General features: G+C 43.5%; 1 protein-coding gene across 7 annotated transcripts in view; it reads right to left on the bottom strand.

Annotated features, from left to right (window-relative positions):
• Positions 1–19,833, bottom strand: part of ABCC4 (ATP binding cassette subfamily C member 4 (PEL blood group)) — a 155,472-nt gene extending 135,639 nt beyond the window's left edge. For all 7 annotated transcript variants that reach the window (XR_012622011.1, XR_012622012.1, XM_074815448.1 and 4 more), the window contains exons 1-4: positions 19,645–19,833; positions 5,857–5,967; positions 2,404–2,524; positions 1,548–1,769 (exon numbers count right to left, since the gene is read on the bottom strand). Coding sequence is in view for 5 of the 7 variants with exons in the window: in XM_074815448.1 (XP_074671549.1) it covers positions 1,548–1,769; positions 2,404–2,524; positions 5,857–5,967; positions 19,645–19,718 (528 nt within the window). In the remaining 2 variants the exon portion in view is untranslated. The remainder of the gene's footprint in view (positions 1–1,547; positions 1,770–2,403; positions 2,525–5,856; positions 5,968–19,644) is intronic.
• Positions 19,834–21,723: the final 1,890 nt, after the last annotated feature.

Below are 21,723 nucleotides of genomic sequence, written 5' to 3'. Positions count from 1 at the left end.
AGAGATGTTTATGTACAAGAACAGTGCGCCATGTTAGAGCTCATTTCCCAGAAGATAATTTCCAAGGTATCAGAAGAGGGAGGAGAATAAATATGTGCATGAAAAACAATCACCACTTACAATGGGACATTTTTACTCTTCACTTTACTGCTTTGCCCAAAACCTTCACGCGACCTATACCAGTAGTACAAGTGTTTGCCTTAAGTGGATGGTACCTATGTTTAATGATTAAAATAACATGGATTTCTTTATATTCTAAAGAAACTTTACAGTCCTGATCCTTCAATTAAACTTCTTTGCTGAGGTAAGAACTGGCAGGTCACTCACTATTCTAGCAGCACTAAAGCTAGAAAGATAGGGCATTTTCCCTTCCAGCATCTCCAGCATGGACGTCCTGCTTTGAAGGAGAGATGGGCTCAGTGGTTTGGGTATTGCCAACAGCTTCAGAATAGGGAAGCAGACATTTACAATTGGGTTACATGCTCCCCAGAGCACACCAAGGCTAGCATTTCGTCCTGGACGTCACTCAACTCCTTCCTGTAGGTAATACCCATAACTTCTCTTGTTCCACTGTCCATGTGACAGCAACCTTGGCTCTGTTTGTAGTCGAGGACAGCTATTTCTTGACCAGGACACACAGACACAGCTTGCTGAACGTACACCCCTTCTCACACTTCGTTGGCTTTAATGAAGGACTCCAGTGCTGCCACAGTAAAACCAGTAATTGATACTAAAAACCAGCTCTACCATATCTTTAGGATTCGGCTTGATTCTGAACCTTGTCTCCTCTGTCCACTCCTCTCTTTCTTGCCCCCCAAGTAGGAGAGATAGTAAAGGGACCTGCCTGTGAAGATGCCAACCATCCTCCCCAGCCTGGAGCAGGCAGCAGCAGTACCACAGTATGGCTGCCTCTCCCTGAACTAACCTGATGGATGCCCCAGAGAGAGGGGGGAGCCTCTCTGACCCACAAATGAGGCAACGCACTAGTTCTACAGCACTGCTGGAATAAAATATAAATAAATCCCATCATTAACCACAACACGGACAGGGTGGGGTAGGACACAGTGGAGCAATTCCCAGACAACTGAGAGTGCTGAAGCAGATGGTGACAGCCAAGAATAATGTCCTCCGCTGCAATGAAACTGCAGGGCTGAGTAACTGCCAGCATCCCCTGGGAGCTCTGCCCCCCTCCTGCTGTATGCTGAGGCCTCTTACCACTCCAGCACACAACCCTTTCACCACCAGTGGGGGAGTTCCTCTCTGACAGCATGAGCAGGCGAAAAATCAGCGGGTCTCCCTAGGCTTTAGGGCTATTTAGTTCACCACCTTCATTAGGAGGACTGAGGCTGTCATTCAGACACCATATTACCAAAAAGAGAGCAAAAGCACATATACAGATTTAAGGCCTGATACATATTAGCATGCATTACATTTCTACAAGTGAGTAACTTCAACAGAATTGCAAGCATGAACATAACAAATAACTGTATTTTTAAACTCCCCTAACGAAATAGCTGCCAAATATACCTGTAAACAGGTTTGCTTACCTTCCGATAAATCATATGACACATAGCTACCCTCAGCTTCATGCCAGCCCGCTGTACATGATAGAAGTATAAGTGGTGCATTATGGCTAGAATAAGCGTGCACACAGACAGAGCAGCTGCGTAGCAATATGCAAAATTCAAAGCCTCATCTGAGGAATCATAGTGTTCAAAATAATTAATAATTTTTCCCAAAAATATTGGCTGAACTATTTTGAGGGTTTCCTGAAAGAAAAAGAAGGAAAGACAGTATTAACAATTTCATATCATGCCATGCTACTCAAGTTTGTAACTGGGCAAACAAGAGCCAAGTACTGCCGCAAGTCACATCCCGTATTATTTTGTCTTTATTGTGCTCTAAAATGTCAAGCCAATTTTTATCAACATATAATCCAAAAGAAGTATGTTCCACATTAAAATTTAGCTGAATCTTTAAAAAGAACTCTCAATTACCAATAAAAACTTTGATGTTATAAAAATTGCATGCATATGTATTACACTTCCATCTTTAAAGATGTGTCCTTTACAGCCATTCACATACAGTAAAAAAACCCTTTTTCTATTGAGCACCCCACTCATACATAAAATACAGCTAAGCCTTACAAAGCAAGTCAGTGGCTTGTAACATCTCAAAAATATTGCTCTGAAACCAGCTATCTGTTCCACATCCATAATCCACAATTATGACTCGAGTTTTCAGTCCCTACGGGGCGATAGCTTCTGAGAGAGCACATGAATGTTACAGGTTCTCTGAACAGCCCAGCGTAAACTCACCAGTATGTATCATGCAATCTAAGAGGCCAAGTTTCACATTGCTGTTAGCCAACAAGTACGTTGTATGACATTTTACACCACTTACCTCAATCATTGTGAAAATTCCAAAAACTAAATAGGATTTCCAGTAACAAAGAATAATGGCTTTTGTTAAATGTGGTGTTTTTCCTCTCTTTTTTGCTTTTTGCACCTCTTTATCCCAGTACCTGACAAACAAAACACAAACACGCTGTAGGGCAGGAGTAAAATCACAAAGCAGTTACCTGGAATAAAATACTTTCAGACTTAGAGCCGATTGCCATGATCACTTTTATACAACAACAACAAAAAAAAATATAAAAGAAGTTAACAGATAGTCATGTTTTCTCATTCACATAAACACGTAGTACTATAGGCCTATTTGCTCTTGTATAATCACAACAATTCACCACTGTTGACTGCTATTGCCCTTGGCATATTTGCCAATGAGGAATCTGTTCGTTCTTTCTTTCTTTCTTCTCCTCTCAGCTCAGACAACCGCTCACCTTAGTTAAGAGCCTATTATCACGATCTCCTGACTATGGACTAAACTGAGGCAGCACAGAGTGTCTTTATCTTCCTATAAATTCTGCACTTCCACAGAAAGGTTGTGATGCACAACCCTTTCTCATGTCTGGCCCTTTCTTTTTTCCACTAAATGATTCAATGAGGATGAGCAGATACGGCACAAAAGCAGAGGGAACTGTGTGCAGCAGTTCTGTCACTCAACACTCCACATGTCTCTCTGAAGGCAAGGATTACAGCAGTAGAGTGGCAAAGACCTTTGCATTACACCACATGTCTGCCCACAAGTAGGACACAATCTGTTCATGTTAAAATCAAAGACAGCAAGCATGATTTTAACAGGAAAGTATCAGAACTTAAGCAGGCTTCTTAAGGCACACTGTTGTCAGACAGGATACTCCCCTTTGCTTCTGGAGGCTACAAATGTTCTGCCAGACCCTCTGACCTTGCTAGTTTGAGGGCTGAAATGAGTCTAAGGCATGAAAGCCAAATTATTTTGCAACAAAGCACACAAGTTTGAAGCACACAATATGGATACGAAAACTTTTTTTTTTATTTTTACACATTTTTTTGTTGTTGTTACAAGGATTATAGAATTATTGTCTAAATGCTTTGGCATCAGAATTGAAACTGTAGATTCTGTGGGGTTTGTTGGCCCAAGAGAAAAGGCTACTTCCTTAGGTTGCTATTTATGAATTTTATTCTCTGCTTTTTGGCCAAGTACACTAAAGAATTAAAAATCACTCTTCTTTTTGCATGTATTTTCTACCATTTCCCGACTCATGGAAAGTGTGTGCTTTTATTGTAAGAATCACTAGAATGAGTCCATCTACTTTCACAGAAAACTCCCTGAACTGCTTCAAGACTCAACCATGGAATTTGACAAAGCTCTCCAGCTACAAAGATGTTAAAAGCGGCGCTCCTATGAGTTTATCACTGATCCTCTTCCTTCAGTTAACTCATCAGCAGCAGGATGATGTAAGACCTGGTCATAATCTTTTGTTTCTGGATTCTTTTTACTTCTTGAGTCATCTCTCATCTCAACCAAACTATTAGGAAAGTTGATTTGGTCTACCTTCACCATGAAGGCAAGACACAGCTAGGCCACACTTTCTTAATACAGAGGGCACCTCCAACTAGGAGACACCTCTTGCTCCCAATATATTTAACAAAAGATTATTTGAAAACAAAAACCTTCCCTGTTGCAAGGTTCAAGACAATTGCCATAAGCTGTTATTCTTGGAAGATATTTCACTATTAAAAGAAAAAGATAGATCCACCTGTGTCCATGACAACATGAATTGGTACACAGTCCATGAATGAGTATTTATAACAAAATAAAAACACCTCTTAGATGCAAGCTTTAAGATCACAGAATCATCTAGGTTGGAAAGGACCTTGAAGATCATCTAGCCCAACCGTTAAACTAGCACTGACAGATCCCAACTACACCATATCCCTAAGTGCTATGTCAACCCGGCTCTTGAACACCTCCAGGGATGGGGACTCCACCACCTCCCTGGGCAGCCCATTCCAACACCTAACTACCCATTCTGTGAAGAAATACTTCCTAATATCTAGCCTAAACCTTCCCTGGTGCAACTTGAGGCCATTACCTCTTGTCCTATCGCTTATTACTTGGTTAGAGAGACTCATCCCCAGTTCTCTGCAACCTCCTTTCAGGTAGTTGTAGAGGGCGATGAGGTCTCCCATCAGCCTCCTCTTCTCCAGACTAAACAACCCCAGTTCCCTCAGCCGTTCCTCGTACGACCTGTGCTCCAGACCCTTCACCAGCTTCGTTGCTCTTCTCTGGACACGCTCAAGTAATTCGATGTCCTTTTTGTAGTGAGGGGCCCAAAACTGAACACAGTAATCAAGGTGTGGCCGCACCAGTGCCAAGTACATGGGTAAGATCACTTCCCTGTCCCTGCTGGCCACGCTATTTCTGATACAAGCCAGGATATCATTGGCCTTCTTGGCCACCTGGGCACACTGCTGGCTCATGTTCAGCCGGCTGTCAATCAACACCCCCAGGTCCCTCTCTGACTGGCAGCTCTCCAGCCACCCCTCCCCAAGCCTGTAGCGCTGCTGGGGGTTGTTGTGGCCCAAGTGCAGCACCCGGCATTTGGCCTTATTGAAACTCCTACAGTTGGCCTTAGCCCATCGCTCCAGCCTGTCCAGATCCCTCTGCAGAGCCTCCCTACCCTCGAGCAGATCAACACTCCCACCCAACTTGGTGTCGTCTGCAAACTTACTGAGGGTGCACTCGATCCCCTTATCTACATCATCAATAAAGATGTTAAACAGGAGTGGCCCCAAAACCGAGCCCTGGGGGACACCACTCGTGACCGGCTGTCAACTGGATTTAACTCTGTTCACCACAACTCTCTGGGCCCGGCCATCCAGCCAGTTTTTTACCCAGCGAAGCGTGTGATCATCCAAGCCTCGAGCAGACAGTTTTGCCAGGAGAATGTCCTGGCATTTTATCCACTTTACCAAAGTTTAGCATATTTTCAACATACATATATTTCTATACACACATATATAAAGGGTACACAGCTGTCACTTAATTCAGTTTGTGCTCAACACCAAAACCAACAAAAAGCCCTTAAAATTTTTTCTCCACTTTTATATAGAAAAATTCAAAAAGTTTCCATAGCTATTCTACCACAGGCCAGAAGACTCACATAAATTTAAGGAATACTGCAGTAACAGCTGATGAAAAGCCTTCTTTTCCAAGCATTCTGCAAAGTGTCAAATGAATTATAAATAACGTAATAGAAACACTCTAATGCATATTCATTATGTATAACTTGAAAATATTAAAATGCTTCCATGGTAAACAAGTTCTAAATATTACTCTTAGTTTTTCAACATTTTTAACAGTAGACCTTGTTAAACTTTACAACAAGCTTTCTTAACTTTAGAATAGAAATAAGATTTTCACCTTTGCCAGCAGAAATACAATGAAAGAGAACAATTATTTTCTCCTTACCACTGCAATTCTTCTCCAAGCTTCTCTGAGGAATCTTCTGGCAGCACTTTATACATATCATCTTCTTCAAGCTTCCGTTTATGGCCAATAATAAATAAGGGATTCAACCACCTATTTAAATACAAATTATTAATAAACTGATCAGCAGACCAAAAGAGTAATTTCTCTACATATTAATTCAATTGCTTTATCCCTTTCTTCCCTCTCCTTCTCCTGTGTCACTCAACATCCACACATTTTACTGCACTTTTCTGTTACCTAAGAATTGTCACCTCTATTTTACAAGTAAGAAAGCATTTCCCATTTCCTAAAACTGTTTATGCCCCATAGCACCTTACTCTCAGGCATCCAGACAGCTAGTACAACTCTTCTTGGCCTTAAGGCAACTGTTTTGTTACAGTATTTCCCTATATTTAAGGAAAATTAGCATTCTTTAAACATTTAGGAAAAAAAAAACAACCCACACTTAATCCAACTATTAAAATATTGACAGAATTGTAAATAAAATTGTAATACATATTAAAAGACATTTTTTGTAACTAGTATGGCTACTAATTTATATGAGGAAAAAACTGCTGTTCAACTGCCATCCTGACAAATATTAAAGGTCAGTAATTTAAAGGCAACCACTCAAATGTAAAAATGGGTAAATAATGGATCTAGAACTGATCCTATCCATATTTAGAAACATGAGTGAAAAGTACGACAATATAAAAAATATAAACAAAAAAGTCACAGTGTGTAGGATCAAAAAAGGAAAATATTGTCTAACAGTTCAGTTTCCTTAGCGGACAGATTTTTAAAGAAGTATTTTATGAGAGCACTCTAAAAACAAGTTGTAATAGCACTACTGTAGGTCTGTTGGAAAATGGACTATTTTGTCAGATGAAATTACACTGTCAGGGAACAGTAAGACTAGGCTTTTATGCACTTAGATCCTTCTTCAAGCCTGAAATACAGGTAAAGGAGGTCCAAACAGTTTCAGTTGTCCTCCACTGAGAAGACAGATGCATGGCAGAAAGCACAAAACTGACCAAGTTCTTCATGAGATGGAGCACAAGAGAATGGTACCTCTGAAACAGGCATGGCTTCGTGGGGACAAGGGAGTTAGGAAACTTGCAACTTGTGTTTAGTTTGCCTCTCTACTGAATCCATGATACTTGGTTTCCAGGAGAAATGTGGATTTTGGCTCTCAGGCTTGTTTCCCATAGTACTTTCTCAGCTGGTCAACACAATCAGAACCAAGAGGTCGGGGATGGACCCGTTTTGGAAAAAATACTCGAGCACTCACGGCTGTCAATTGCCTGTGAAAGTTCATAACTGCTGCTTAGTTTCTGATGCTTAATTATTCCCTGACTTCACCAACACAGTTTTTAAAAGATCACCTGGTGCACTGGGTGAAGCATATTATCTTCTGGAAGGCCAACATGTGAGAATCCAAAACCGGGATGGTTTACAATGAAGGCATTTATTTATTCACAACCACAGCAGTCGTCATGAATACTCATAAACTAACTTTGCATTTCTTGCTCGGGCATGTTCCAATTAAATTTTGTATACACTGGCTTATAAGAAGTTTGTTGATTAGTTTTAGAGAGGGTGTAGGGGCAGGTTGAACCTGGAAGGCGGGGCTCAGATAATTTCTTCAATGATAGAAGTGTTGCAAAAACCTTTTTCACAGGCTCTGTGGCACAACTGCATTTAACAAATTGGATTAATAGTGTTCTTCCTTTACTACTTAGCGTGTTAGCACAGTGTTTGTGTGACTCATTCAAAGACTAAGTCTCTATCCTTACAGTAGCATCTTTGATGCCTAACAGCCCTTTTTAAACTCTTGGAGTGAGTACTGAAGATCTGTATATGTGAGCTGTTAAGTCCTCAATGTATCTTAAAGGTACAATTAGAAAAAAAGTACTTGTCAGACAAGTCTGTTGCTTAAACTGTATAGTGAAATAGCATCAGGGCCCAAATCACTGCCACGAGTTCCCTACAGCTCCTGACAAAAAAGTCTCAAAGATCAATAGCTCCAACCAGCAGAAGAGCTTCTGCCTGGTTTGACACAAAGAATCTGCTCCATCGAAACACTTCTTTTTCAGATTCAGTTCTTGCTGCCAACCACAGGTAAAAAGCAGACACGCCGCAAATAACCTCAAGGCCATTAAAACAATTTCTGCCTGCTGGATGAGAGAGACTCTATTTGCTCCAGGACAGAGAGCTATGGGAAAGATCTACAGACTTCAGTTGACTCATGCAGCCGATACCAAGTGTTTCTCAGCTTGCAACATCAGTATTAGCCTACAGCATACTCCATAAACAAGTCACAGGTCTCCTTTCTGACAGAGGAGGATAGAGAACAAGTTATCTTCCCAACCCCTTTAGCATCAGAAGCAGGATGAGGCAGCTCTTTTAAGAAAATACAGGGACAAATCCTTTTCACATCTATGGAAATGGTTATGAGATTCCAATAGCTACTGTTGCCAAGGTGGTGAAAACAAAAGTCATTCTACCATTTAACAAGGAACATAAATGGGATATTTATTACAGAATCACAGAATGACCGAGGTTGGCTAGAAAGGACCTCTGGAGGTCATGTGGTCCAAACTCCTGCTCAAGCAGGACAACCTAGAGCCGGCTGCCCAGTACCACATCCAGACAGCTTCTGAAGATCTCCAAGGACTCCACAACCTCTCTGGGCAACCTGTGCCAGTACTCAGTCACTCTCACAGTGAAAATGTGTTTCCTGATGTTCAGAGGGAACCTCCTGTGTTGCCAATTGCCTCTGTTCCTGTCAACAGGCACCACTGAGAAGAGCCTTGCTCTGTCCTCTTTGCAACCTTCCTTCACATATTTATATACATCAGTGAGCTCCCCCTGAGCCTTCTCTTCTTCAGGCTGAAGAGTCCCAGCTTTCTCAGCGTTTCCTCATAGGAGAGATGCTCCAGTCCATCATCCTTGTGGCCCATTGCTGGACTCTCCCCAGTATGTCCATCTCTCTCTTGTATTGGAGAGCCCAGAACTGGACTCAGGACTACAGGTGTGGTCTCACCAGTGCTGAATAGTGCTGTCCATTATTGGCACGTAGCAGAATACACAGAGAAAAATAAAAAGACATTTTAAAAATATACTCTTTTAAAAAACAAAACAATGCTTTTAATGTTACTCTGTAGAACACCACTCCTTCACTCGTACCTTTCAAAACATGGCAAAAAACCATAAACAGGCCACAGGAAGAACAATGCTTCTGTTGAGGGCGACTCCTCTATCCTGATGTCTGTTTGATTCAGCACTACAGCCAACAGCAGAAGGAAGTGTTGACCATAGCCACAGAGTGGCTTGCAAAGTAACCAGATGAAAGATAACGGTCTCAAGTCTACAAGATTGCTACAGTCATTGAGCTTATCCTTTAGCCTTAAACTCTCAAAAAAACCCCACAAAACTTACTGATGGTACACCTACCTCCGCTGAGTTCTTATGGTTTGTAGCAAATCCCTTCTGTCCTGCCATCCCCACACTAATCAAGTACTGTATATAGTATGAGACTGAATTTCCAAATTAAATAGTGGATGGAGATAGTAGTGCAGGGTAAAAACTGCCAAAAATCTCAAGGTTTTCAGACTATGAGCTCCAGTGAGACCTAGTGCAAACTCAGGGCTTCTCACATTTTTCCGTTAGTTAAAACCATACTTTTGAAAACAGTAATACACTGCACTACAACCTCTACATTAACATTAAAGAAGGCAAAGAAAACCAATCCAGAGTATGCAGAAAACTGTGGTAATTCATTGTGACACATTTATTATAATGGACAATATGACAAAGACTCAGCACAAGTTCACATGTTTCTGTAGGGTTAGGAAAAAAAAAGGCAAAAGAAGAAACAAACATTTAAAACTCAGCAATTGTTGAGCTTTCTGAGTACTCTCCCCCAAAACACTGGTCTTCAAGAGCCATTGCTGTGGAGGTCTTAAGAGTACACAAAAGCTTTTAACAGTATGTTGTCTTACTGTAGACTATGCTTGAAAATCTTCAGAAGAAGGTTTAAAATTTTTCTTTTTAAATTACTCTTAGTACTTGAACAGCTTTTAGCCCACGAGTGATGTCTTCTATCTGCGCACTGCAAATTCTCAGTACAGCAAGAACAGTTCAAGTTTCACCATCTCACTGATGCGTCCTGAACTTCATGCTGGAAGGTCTACTTTCAGATAGAAGACTTAGCAGATGTTCACATTCAGTCATTAAAGCAAAAATTTCTACCAGGGTGCCAACATGCAGATTACACCCCGTGGAATTCTCTGAACTGAAGCAGAATTGAGACCAACCTATTTCACACAGCCTGCTGTTACTCGAGTCACACTCATAACAAGCAAACGAACCAAGCCCTTCTCTTTCCTGAAGGCTCAGTTAAAGGGTGCTGTAAGAGGGTTGTTAAAAGAAGCTGGCAAATAAGGCAGTGGCCTACATAAAGAACATCCCTGAAACCTCAACTTATCCATAAGAGAAGACTACTTGTTACAGTGGTATGTCTTTTGTCCAGAGATCAGCCAACACTGAGCTCTTCAAGGGGGGATAAAAAAAAGCCCACAGAAAAGTAGGATTTGTTATGAACACAGAAACCGTGCAAGCTGCATTATTCTTTAATAAAACAGCTAAAATAGCAAAGAAAATTAAAGATGACATAGAGAAACGGAGGTAATATATAGACAGTGATGCAAATTACTCCTCTTATCCCAAGGATGGACATAAAATGGACTCACTACCCATCTATTGCCTGAAGAAAGAGAGAAACAATGGGGTGGGGAGGAAAGACTTGCACCTCAGTCCCACATTTCTGTATTTCCTTCTAAAGAAGCTGTTCAACTTAAATAAAAATAGGATCACTTAGTCATTGTCTTCTCTTTCCCCAGGTACCTTCAAAAAATCTTACAGGTACCTTCCCCAGGTACCTGTAAGAATTTTGAGTAATGGTTTGGTTCTTACACATCACCTAATTTTAGTCACTCTTTCAAAACACAGGGTTCACACGATGCCTTTCAAAGAGCTTAGCCCAAATTTTTGGTAGCATGAACTACACGTAAAAATGCAAGTATCTGGAAGAATCCTGAGTACCTTCTGTTCTGCTGGGAATGCTTCTGTTCTATCAAGGCGATTAGCCGATCAAAGACATCAGTCTGGAAAGAAGCCCAGAATTAGTCCCTGTTACTGCCAGAATACTGATGTCACCAGGAACAAAGATTAAAAAATACATTTTAAAAAAAAAAAAAAAAAAAAAAAATCACTCCGTAACCTGGTGCAAACCCAAGAGATAGCCAACTGCAAAACTGTAACTCACTGTTCTGACCCCAAAAAACCTTCCACCTCTACAGCAGTACCTTGAGCACTGGTAAAAAAAGAAAGTGATTCATTTCTGAACCAGCAGATACACAAAGACCACAATATAAACATTCACTTCCTGCATTTCCCTACTCCCGGGCCCTGACATTACACACCCTGTAACATTACAACACAGTCAACCAGCCACAATTTACTTGGTTGTTCAGGAAAGTGCAATTTTTACCAGTTGTAACTAGAGCAACTCCACCAAGATTTTGAAAAGCCTCTAAGGTCGGTCTGCAGAAAACAGTATGACAGAGTTTTCTTACCCTCGTAAGAGAAGTGAGACCTCAAGGGGAGTTCTCAAGCCATCCCCTTCTTCATAGAGACAGCATGTAAGAGAATCAGGCCCTGCTATCCGAAAGGTAGGGTCATTACGCAATCAGAATAGTAATGCTACTCTGTTTCATACATGAAATAAAATTTCCTAAGTGAGAAAGCTTGTAAATTTTGCTAGCATTCCAAAAGAACTTCCTTTCAGCCAAGGAAGAAACACATTACAGATCGGTACATTAAACTAACAGCAGTGTCCAGCTCAACTGGTTCATTAACCCAGGAATGGGACCTGCTGTTCCTCTGGATTTATATTGTGTCCTGCTTGCAAATGCTCAAAAAAGTACCATTCTCACACTGCTGAGCAGGCTTCCAGAAACCCATGCATATATTTTAGGTTCTTCATGAACTGAGAAAGTTTAAAAAACACAGTCAAGAAGCGTTCGCAATTACATTACAAAGCTGACACAAATAAAAAAAGTCCCAAGGTCAAAGGACGTGTCTGTCGGGGCCCTGGGCGCACCCACAGGCTTCAGTTGCCCTGACCAGCCCCATGACAGTTACACCACAGTCACCCACTAACAATGTACCTTCCTCCGCATAAGTGCAAAATTTTGCTCTCATCAGTTTCACAAAAGCCCTTGCTTTATCACTGGCCAAGCCAGAAAATCAGACTACATAGACTACTCTTGTAAGTAGAAAAATCTTTTCTTTTTGTCCTTCTTTATTTGCAATTATAGACAGAAGTTTAACTTCTGGGTAATTTTACAGCAGCCAGTCAAAGCCACATTCTGTATATTCTCACCAACTAATTCCTTAAGGAGGTGGTTTACGAACTGCATTTTCCCCATTCCTCTTAAGCCTATTTGTGCATTACATTGCAAGCATCATCTGTTTACACTCAATGTCCAGTTATTTTTCAACAGTTGCACAGGAAAGTCTTTGTTTACTCAAATTTTTCCATAACACTAGGATTTCATCCCCTTGAGCAGCTTGGAAGCACTACTTCAGCTCCTAAGCTGCAAAGTAACACATATTTCTTTCTCTTTAATCACCTACTTTGGAGCTAGTTTTTTTGTAAAATGAATGGGATTTCCTCATGGGACCTTTTGATTACAAACCCACGTTGCTTATCCTCCATGGCTTACCTCAGGTGTCTACCTGCTTTGTTGTACTGTGCATTATCCACCTTCATGACTTCAAGTTCTACACCAGCAGTACAAACCCAACACTGCTATGTGGTTGCTCTCACTCCAGAGAGATGGGATGTATGCATGGGATGTACAGACAGAAGGACAACACACTGACAGTCTCCAGTGTTGTTTTGCAAGAATTCATAAATATCACTGCAACAGTCTGTAGTCATTATGTGATTACTGATTTTTTAAACCTATCTCTATTTCACATGCTCACCCATTCTCTTCAGTAAGCTGCCTTTTCCCAGTTCCCCTTACCAGTCACCTACAATTAATAAAGTAAACAAAGTTCTGGTGTTTCTTCAGATTCTTTTCAACTGGTGTTTTGGTTGCAGCTTCCCTCCCCAGCTTACTGTGGCTTAAACAGTAGATTTTCTCATTGCTTACAGTAGGAAAAAAATAGAAATACAATGAAATTACTTCAAAGCCATATTTACTCAAAAACACCCTTCAGGTTTCCAGTTCCAATGCCAGACCATATTAACCTTTTCATCTCATCTTCCAAGCTGTTGCTTTTTCACAGCACAGTGTAAGCAGCTAAGTTGCTGAACATCCACTTTCTGATGCTGACGGTAACTCAATTGGTATTTGATTGCATTTATTGCGGGCTATTTCCATGCTGTTCATCTACACTGCATCAGCCAGGTATGAAATATCCGATTACACTAACATACTTCCTGATATTCCAGATGACAGGAAGAACAAACGGGGGGCGGGGGGGCAGGGAAAGAAACCCACAACATACTGTGGCTAACATTTTCTGCAAGGCCTGGAAGCTGGGAATGGAGGAACAGCATCACCTGCACCTGTGGCATTCCAAAGACTACCATTAAAATATTGTTTCCAAACCCAGCATCCACATGCCAAGAACAATATCCAAAATACCAAAGATCTGACACAGAGGTCTTAAGATTATGCCGTATAAGTTTTAGCACAAGGTATTTATTGAAGTAGGGCCTAAGTAATTACATAGAGCAAAGTGAAAAGACTTCTTCAATTTCACAGAAAAGAACTGATTATCCAAACAAGTATCTAATCTCAGGTTAGTTACTATCGAAACAACTTAGTTCGAGTGGGTAGTTTCATCACCATTTGAAAAAACAACCTGTAACACAGCTTACATACATGCTTAATAGAAAAAAAGGCAACCAACAGCAACAAAAAAAGGCTCAAATCCTGAAACCAAGTTACGCAGAAAGTCTAGTTGAGCATAATGGTCTCTGATTTCAATTTTCGAAAGAAAATGCAAATGCTGAAACCTAATGGTAGCAATTTCTATATTAACTTCCTTTCTGAGAAGTAATGGAAATAGGAAGAATTAAAGCCACCTGTGAGTTCACACTGGTATTACGTTGGGTGCCAAGGATACAAAAAAAAAAGATGGAATAGATATTGGTCTTTTTAACCTTCCACTGGTGTTATCTCCCAATGGTGTTATCTCCCTCCTGCACTCTACTTATGGCCTTGATGAATTTTCTAGAAGTGGGGGAAAAAAATTATTTTTGGAAAAAAAGAAAAAACCAACAGCACAACATACACCTAATCTTGAAGTTTTGCAGGAACTGTAAGAGGGACACTTTCTCTCATACAGCATGCTTTACATAGGGCATTCCAAAGGCAAATAGCCTCAGTGTTTCATTATACTCAAACAGTTCATCTAATTGCATATCTAAGCACATATTTATGGCAGATAGCAAATGCTAACATTCCAATAGTTTATACACACTTGCCGTAGTTGATATAATCTATTTAGCACTCTTTACCCACATATTTTAACTTCATTAGCTCATAAACGATGATTTTCAAACAATAATTTCTTCTGCATAATACGATGCAACAAACAAGCAAAACTTACAAATGAATGCAGTAGTTCAAGAGACTGAATGATTCAAATTTGACTACAAGATATTAAATACCTGACAAATAAACAAACAAGGCATTATCTTCAAAAAAAGTCGTATGGTCCTCAGTCTTCTTTCAATCAGGAGAAAAAAAGAAGCAAGTGTGATTTCAATCTCTGGGTATTGAAAATGTGTTTTCTGTTTATCTATACTGAAGATGCTTACATATTTCTTTACAGTTTCTTACAGTACCACAATCGTTCTGCACCAATAAATCAATAAATTAACTAAAAATTAGCTACCTCAGAGATCTTTATAAAGTGGCATCTGTTAGGAATCATCATCAATTTCAGGCATTGCCAGTGGGAATTCACTAGGTATCAAAACAAGATCCCAGGCAAATCGCAAAGCCTGATGCAGCTTAATATTTTCATTCATTACCTGAAGTAAATGTAAAATCCTCACAGGCAAATCTATTCACTGACACAGTAAGGCACATGGATCAGTTTTAAAATGGTGGCACTGCTGGACTCCAGCTGGAACTTCCAAAAAAGGCAAGGAATTATTTCTCTAACTTCTTTCAATGCAAGACAAGATACGCTTTTGAAGAGAGCCAAGTTACAGGACTAAAATGCAGGTGATACTTAGGCTTACTCAGAAGTCCAATAAATCAGGCAGTGGCACTTCCAATTCTAAGCTACAGGGTGAGAGAGGAAGAAGTAGTTAAGGAAAGTGTGTAGTTATTTACACTGCTACAAGAGAGGTGTGTGACATGACTGCATTTGACCAGACAAACAGCTACATACTGTGCAGTCATCACTGAAAATCTTGGGACTTACGTGTTTGTGCTTACCCCATTCATTAAATCGAAAGGTTAAGATTTTTTTTACTCTCCTCCCACTACAAGTCAAAGCCATGAAGAAGACTTAGTGGTTTTGTCTTTCTCCCTAAAGCACATGCTTAGTAAGCCAAGAACAATGTGTCAGGTGCCAACAGGTAATGATAAACCAATCATATTCCTTGGAATCATAACTGTGCAGATGCCTTGGGGCAAGTTTTCAGTTCATGTTTTAATGCTGTTATTGTAATGGCAACTGCCACATGTCAAGTGATGATGTAAAAAGGCATCCTGCCTTAGGATGCTGACAGCGTCCAGTGATCCAAAGGAGCCAGGAACTTGTTACAGTCACAGCAAGTCTGTGACAGATGAGTAATTACAATTATTACTAAAAATAAATTATAAATATATGAAATTTAGCAGGACTTTAATCTCTTTTACTTCTCTGAACAAAAACACTGTATACCCTTTCCAGGGTGTTCCAGCTTGCCCTCCTTCTCATGTTATTAATGGGCCAAAAGTTACCCAGTCTTTTAAAAATTTAATCATAGCTCATGTTTTGTAACTTCCCACCAAAGTGGGTTCGATGCCTGAACAACAGAGCACATAAAAATTCAACTGCTGTATAGCTAGAACATCTTTGATAAATGGAGCAAATGCTATAAGCAAATAAAAATACACCTGCTTCTTAATGAACATGCAAGCTGAAAAATAGGTTGTTAGAAAAGAGAAATACTCTTACCATGTACAGTTATTAATTTAATAATCCCCCCCCCCCCCGCATGAAAAAAGACGTGAAAAGTGCTATTTTCAGCTGCATAAAGTATGGAGCATAAGGCTTTTTAAACTCAAAACACTTTCTACAACAGAATAGCTGTTTAAACATGAAAAACACTGGACTGAATTCTCTCTTGGACGGACCTAAAAAAGAAAGCAAATCCTCCTATCCATCCTTCAAAGCTCCCATTCTCACCAGCAAACTGAGCAAGCAATAAAAAAAACCCAAACACCACATATGAAATACATCAGAAGTATACCCGAGCACTGCTAACTCTGTAACTGAACTACCAGCCAGAGCTTAAAGTTTGGTGAGCATGGGAACTTGTGACTCTGAAGGTCGGCAGTTCCAGTAATATCTGGATCATCCAGAATGACAACGTAGGCTTTGATAATCCTGTGTTAATATACTTAATTCAGTGAGAAATACAGAAAACAAGAATATTTTGCAACTGCTCTGATCTTCATACCTCAGCCATAAAGTTTTTTGTTCTTGTAACATCCAGACTAACATTACACAAGGGATGCATTATAAAAATAATATTCACACATAATCCAGATGCTCCTCTTTCCCATGAATGTACTACTAGAGTGTTTAACGTTCATCAAGCTCATACTTGTCAAAGTCACAACCCAAAAGCAAGAAGACAAGCTTTGAACAACAGGAGAAGAATGTGTCTTCAGCCTACACACTCATTACCTTAGTTTTATAATTCAATGAAAACACAACTTCTTTTCTCCTGTGAGTTTGATCCTGCTTCTGCCAGGCAATAATTTTAGCTTTTCTTTTACACCACTGGCAACAAATGAGAAGGTGCTTCCTTACAATGGTGACATTGCACTTTTGAAGCAAAACATAAATAAAACAAAATTAAGAAGGACCCTTGCCCAGCTACCTGAAATGCCCTACTTTCTACCCCCACTGACAGCAAACAGTCAACACCTGGAATTTGGAGAGCAGAGCAGGCACACTCGAGCACTGCACATTGGTGGTTGCCACTACTCTCAGGACGGCCCTCCTCAAGCACTGTTTTTCCAGTTCTACAGCTGAAACCATCTCAGAATATTCTGTGTGAAACAGCAGTTAAAATGAAGCAGTGCTGAAGCACTACTCGCACAGCTGTCTGTCGGATGCTATACACTTTGTAGAAAGGAAGAACAATTCTTAGCTACCCTTAAAGTTAGCTTCACAGCTAATGAAGGGTGTTTTAATACTTCCTTGATTTTATGTAAAACAGTATTAACTTGCAGAAGAGTGACAGTCGCTGCTTACCCAATGTAAGCCACTGTAGCCATGATTTCAGATGAAATTTTCACTAAGAAAACACTAATGCTTTCTGACTAGAAATAAGGATGTACTGGTATTTTTCATGATCACATGCAGCACAGGTGAGAGAAGAGACTTTAAAAGGGTATTTCCACTGCTGTGAATTACACTGCTAAGAAAGCCTGAAAAACAGTACATAGGGCAACTTCTAAAGCTTTTCATACTGCATTAAACCCTTTTTCAAAGCACAAGCCCTACAGTTGTACACTACCATCTGACTGCAAAGCATGAAGTCCCAATCAATCTCTGGACTTTCAACTGGCCTGTCATCCCACAAGCACAGACTTCCACAGATTCTACCCTCTGCACAATGAGAGCCTACAAACAAGTTTGAGGTAAGAAGAACCTTTCAGGTGCTTGCCTGAAACTTGGGAAATTTAAGGTACTTCATTGTTGCTGTTGAACACTTCACTGCAATACGTGGAGATTGATACAAAAGGCCTAGAAAAAGGACGATAGGAGCAGTCAGAAAACTAGCTACAAGCACTGCACACTTCCTTTTTCACTTCTAGATGGGTTGTTGTTGGCAGAACTACCAGTAACACCACAAGATCCCAGCAAGGGAAAGGGAACAAACCAGAAGCAGCCCTGGAATGCTACGTGGCCAGCCGAGGTTCATCCCATTCTGTCTGGATTTCCTAGCAAAGCTGTTTCCAACATGGGCACCCCTGGTGTCAAAAAAGAAATTACAAGTCAAAACACTGAACACAGGGAGTTCTGCGCAGGCATACAACTTCCTTTTTTTTTTTTTTCTGCACAGAGTGCCTCTGAGGACATACCCTTGACTGAAAATTTGTTTAGCTAAACTTTGTTGGGGCTTTTAAAATCCCCCTACCTTCCAAAAGGGATTTCTGCTCCTGCTCAGTTGCTGATAGGACCAAAGAGTTTTAGTTATGTTTCAGAAACTTTCAAAAGAGCCTCACGTGCCATGCCCTCTCTCCACTCCCCCTCCTCCACCACATAACACCATAACACAGCCTGTGTGTCCCAGCTCAGGCTACACCAGGTGAAGCAGAATACATGCTACCTCTGTAACTGCTCTCTTCCAAAGGGGATCTGCTAAAACAGACAGGCTCGATGCTCTCCCATTTCACTTTGCACATCTTTTCCTATTGTATTTCAAAGCAAGGGTGCCCATGTTGGAAACAGCTTTGCTAGGAAATCCAGACAGAATGGGATGACCTTCAGCTGGCCATATATTTCAAAGCATATACTTCCAAGTCGAGCTGTAATCCCTCACTGCATGGGTATATATATAGTTTGAGTAATTATATACATACCCATGCCAAGGTCCCCACTAATAAGAAAACAAGCACTAACTTTGGACTAGTAGTCATCTGGTCCCGTAAAGGTTTGTGGTGACAGGGTAACAGCCCTCGCCTTCGCTCTGTGACACCCTAAGCCCCCCTAGAGCCCAGGCAGCCGACTGCAGCCGAAGCGTGGATGAGAGCAGCCACTCACACCGGCAAACCCCCACGCAGCTTCGCAGTTCAGAAACCACCTCCTTCACGGAGGGGGAAAGCCCCACGCCGAAAGTGAGATTAGCAAACCCTGCCGAGCTAAGCACTACCTGGCCGCGATCCGTTAGGCAAGCGGGGAAGCAGCACAATGGCAGGGAGCAGCCCGGGACCGGGCAGAGGACGCTCCCGCCCTCCCCGCAGCCACCGAGGGAATCAAACGTGTGCTCGAAGGGGGGGACGGGGCCGTGCTCGGCGCCGCCCGAGGGCTGCCCTGCCTGAGGCGGGCAGGCCCCCCGGGGCCGGGCTGTCCCCAGACCGCGGTCCGAGCTCACCGCCCGGCGCAGGCTGCCGGCTTCACCTCGGGAGACCCCGCCTCGCCCCGCAGGTGGCGGCGGGGCTGCCCCGGCCGGCGGGGATGACTCGCCGGGCCCGCGGGGGCGGGCGGCAGGTCGGGGCCGAGCCGCGGAGTCACTGCCCGCAGCCGACGGGAGAGCGCTGGCAGCGCCGGCCGCCGCCTCCCATCCCTCCCCATCCCCCCCGGCCGCCGGGGCACCCGGACCCTCCCGGGGAGCCGCGTGAAGCCCTTCGCCGGGACTCAGCATCCCCCCCACCGCCGGCTGGGCCCCGCAGCCCAGCGGCCAGGCGAGGCGAGCGGCGCTAAGCTCCGGCGCGGCGCCTTTCCCCCTGCCCTCGGCCGGGCGCTCACCAGAAGAAGAGCCGGGAGCAGAGGTTGGCATCCCGCAGCGGGTTGGGCTTCTCCTCGCGGGGCACCGCTTCCATGCCGCCCGCCACGCCACGCCAACCCGCCCGGCCGGCGGCGGCGAGGGCGCAGGACCAGAGGCGACTTCCCACTGCTTTGCCGCCGCCGCCGCTTTGCCGCCGCCGGCCGGCGCTGTTTCCGGGAACGCCGGCGCCCCCCGCCTCCTCCTCCTCCTCCTCCCTCTCCCTCTCCTCCCTCCCGCCGCAGGACGCCTCCTGCCGGCCTAGCTCCCCCGCGTCGCCCGTCCGGGCGCGGAGACTGAGGCGGAGGCAGAGGCGCCGGGCAGCCCCGGAGGCCGCGCCTCCCCCCCCAGGAGGAACAGGGGCCGCCCCGCGGCGCTGCCGAGCTCCCCGCGGGAGGGAAGTGGGGCCGCACCGCCGTGAGGGGGCACGGGCGGACCTTGGTCCCCTCAGCGCGGGCCGGGTCGGACAGGCGGCAGACGGCCGCCGGCGCCGCGGGGGGCTCTGCTCTCCTCCCCCTGGATTCTCGCCGGTGTGTGCCCCTTGCCGAGGGAAAGCGTTTCCTCGGTGCACGCAGCGCCAGGCAAGGGGGCCCCGCGCCTTTCTGGACAGAAAAACACGTCGCGAGTCAGGGGCGAGTCCAGCTGAAGGGAACGAAACCCCACCAGAAACGCTTGCTGTCACCTCTCCTTCCCCCATGTTGCAGATGCTTCTATTATAAAGAAAACAAACAAACAAAAAGACTCCTCGTCGTTTCACAATGTTTAGGAGCGTCTGGTGGTACAAAGTAAAGTAGCTATTTAATTCCTTGAAGCAATTCTCTAAAAGTTAAGCGAGCAATCACCGTGCTCCTCTCTAGTACTGTCACCGCTGCCTGCCACAGGGAGTGTGACCCAAGGGAGTAGAGGAAACTGCAAGAGACCAAAGAAAATAGGAATGCAGGACGTGTATCTGAAGTAAGCAAAGAACAATTAATCTCCATGAAAAAATAGTTGGCAGAATGAGTCCCTGCCATGCTGTTACCTCTCTGCAGTCTCAGAATCACAGAACGGTTCAGGTTGGAAGGGTCCTCTGGAGGTCAGCTGGTCTAACGCCCCTGCTCAAGCAGGACAACCTAGGGGCAGTTCTCCTGAAAGATCTCCAAGGAAGATCTTGGAAGATCTCCAAGGTCTCCACAGCCTCTCTGGGCAACCTGTGCCAGTGCTCAATCACCCTCACAATATAAATGTGTTTCCTGATGTTCAGAGGGAACCTCCTGTGTCTCAGTTTGTGCCCGTTGCCTCTGGTCCTGTCACTGGGCACCACTGAGAAAACCCTGGCTGGGTCCTCTTTGCACCCACTGTACACACTGATAAGCTTCCCCTGAGCCTTCTCCAGGCTGAACAGACCCAGCTCTTGCAACCTTTCCTCATAGGAGAGATGCTCCAGTCCCTTCAACATTTTCATGGCCCTTCACTGGACTCTCCATGTCTCTCTTGTACCAGGGAGCCCAGAACTGGACACAGGACTCCACATGTGGCCTCACAGTGCTGAGGGGAAGGATCATCTCCCTCAGCCTGCTAGCAACACTCCTCCTAATGCAGCCCAGGATACCATTAAGTTCTTTGCCACAAGGACACATCACTGGCCCATGTTCAACTTGGTGCCCAGCAGGACCCCCAGGTCCTTTCCTGCCAAGCTGAAAACCAGTTGGGCAGCCCCCAGCCTGTACTGGTGCATGGGGTTGTTCCAGGTGCAGGAGTTTGAGTTTCTCTTTTTCAAACTTCATGGGTTCCTGTCAGCCCATTTCTCCAGCCCATTGAGGTCCCTGTGGATGACAGCACAACTCTCTGGTGTATCAGCCTCTCCTCCCAGTTCTGCATCATCAGGGAGCTTGCTGAGGGTGCCCTCTGCCCCATCATCCAGATGATTTATGAAGATATTGGATAGTTTTGAACCCAGTGTCAACCCCTGATCTACACCACTAGTTACTGACCTCCTACAACTAATCACAACCCTGATCTCCTAGACTCCTTCCCACTCCAGCTGAACCAGCTGCAAGACAGGCACCATTCTTACGTTCTGT

The sequence above is a fragment of the Strix aluco genome, chromosome 2 (assembly GCF_031877795.1).
Source record: "Strix aluco isolate bStrAlu1 chromosome 2, bStrAlu1.hap1, whole genome shotgun sequence".
Classification (NCBI taxonomy): Eukaryota; Metazoa; Chordata; class Aves; order Strigiformes; family Strigidae; genus Strix; species Strix aluco.
This window is presented reverse-complemented; position numbering and strand designations above follow the sequence as displayed.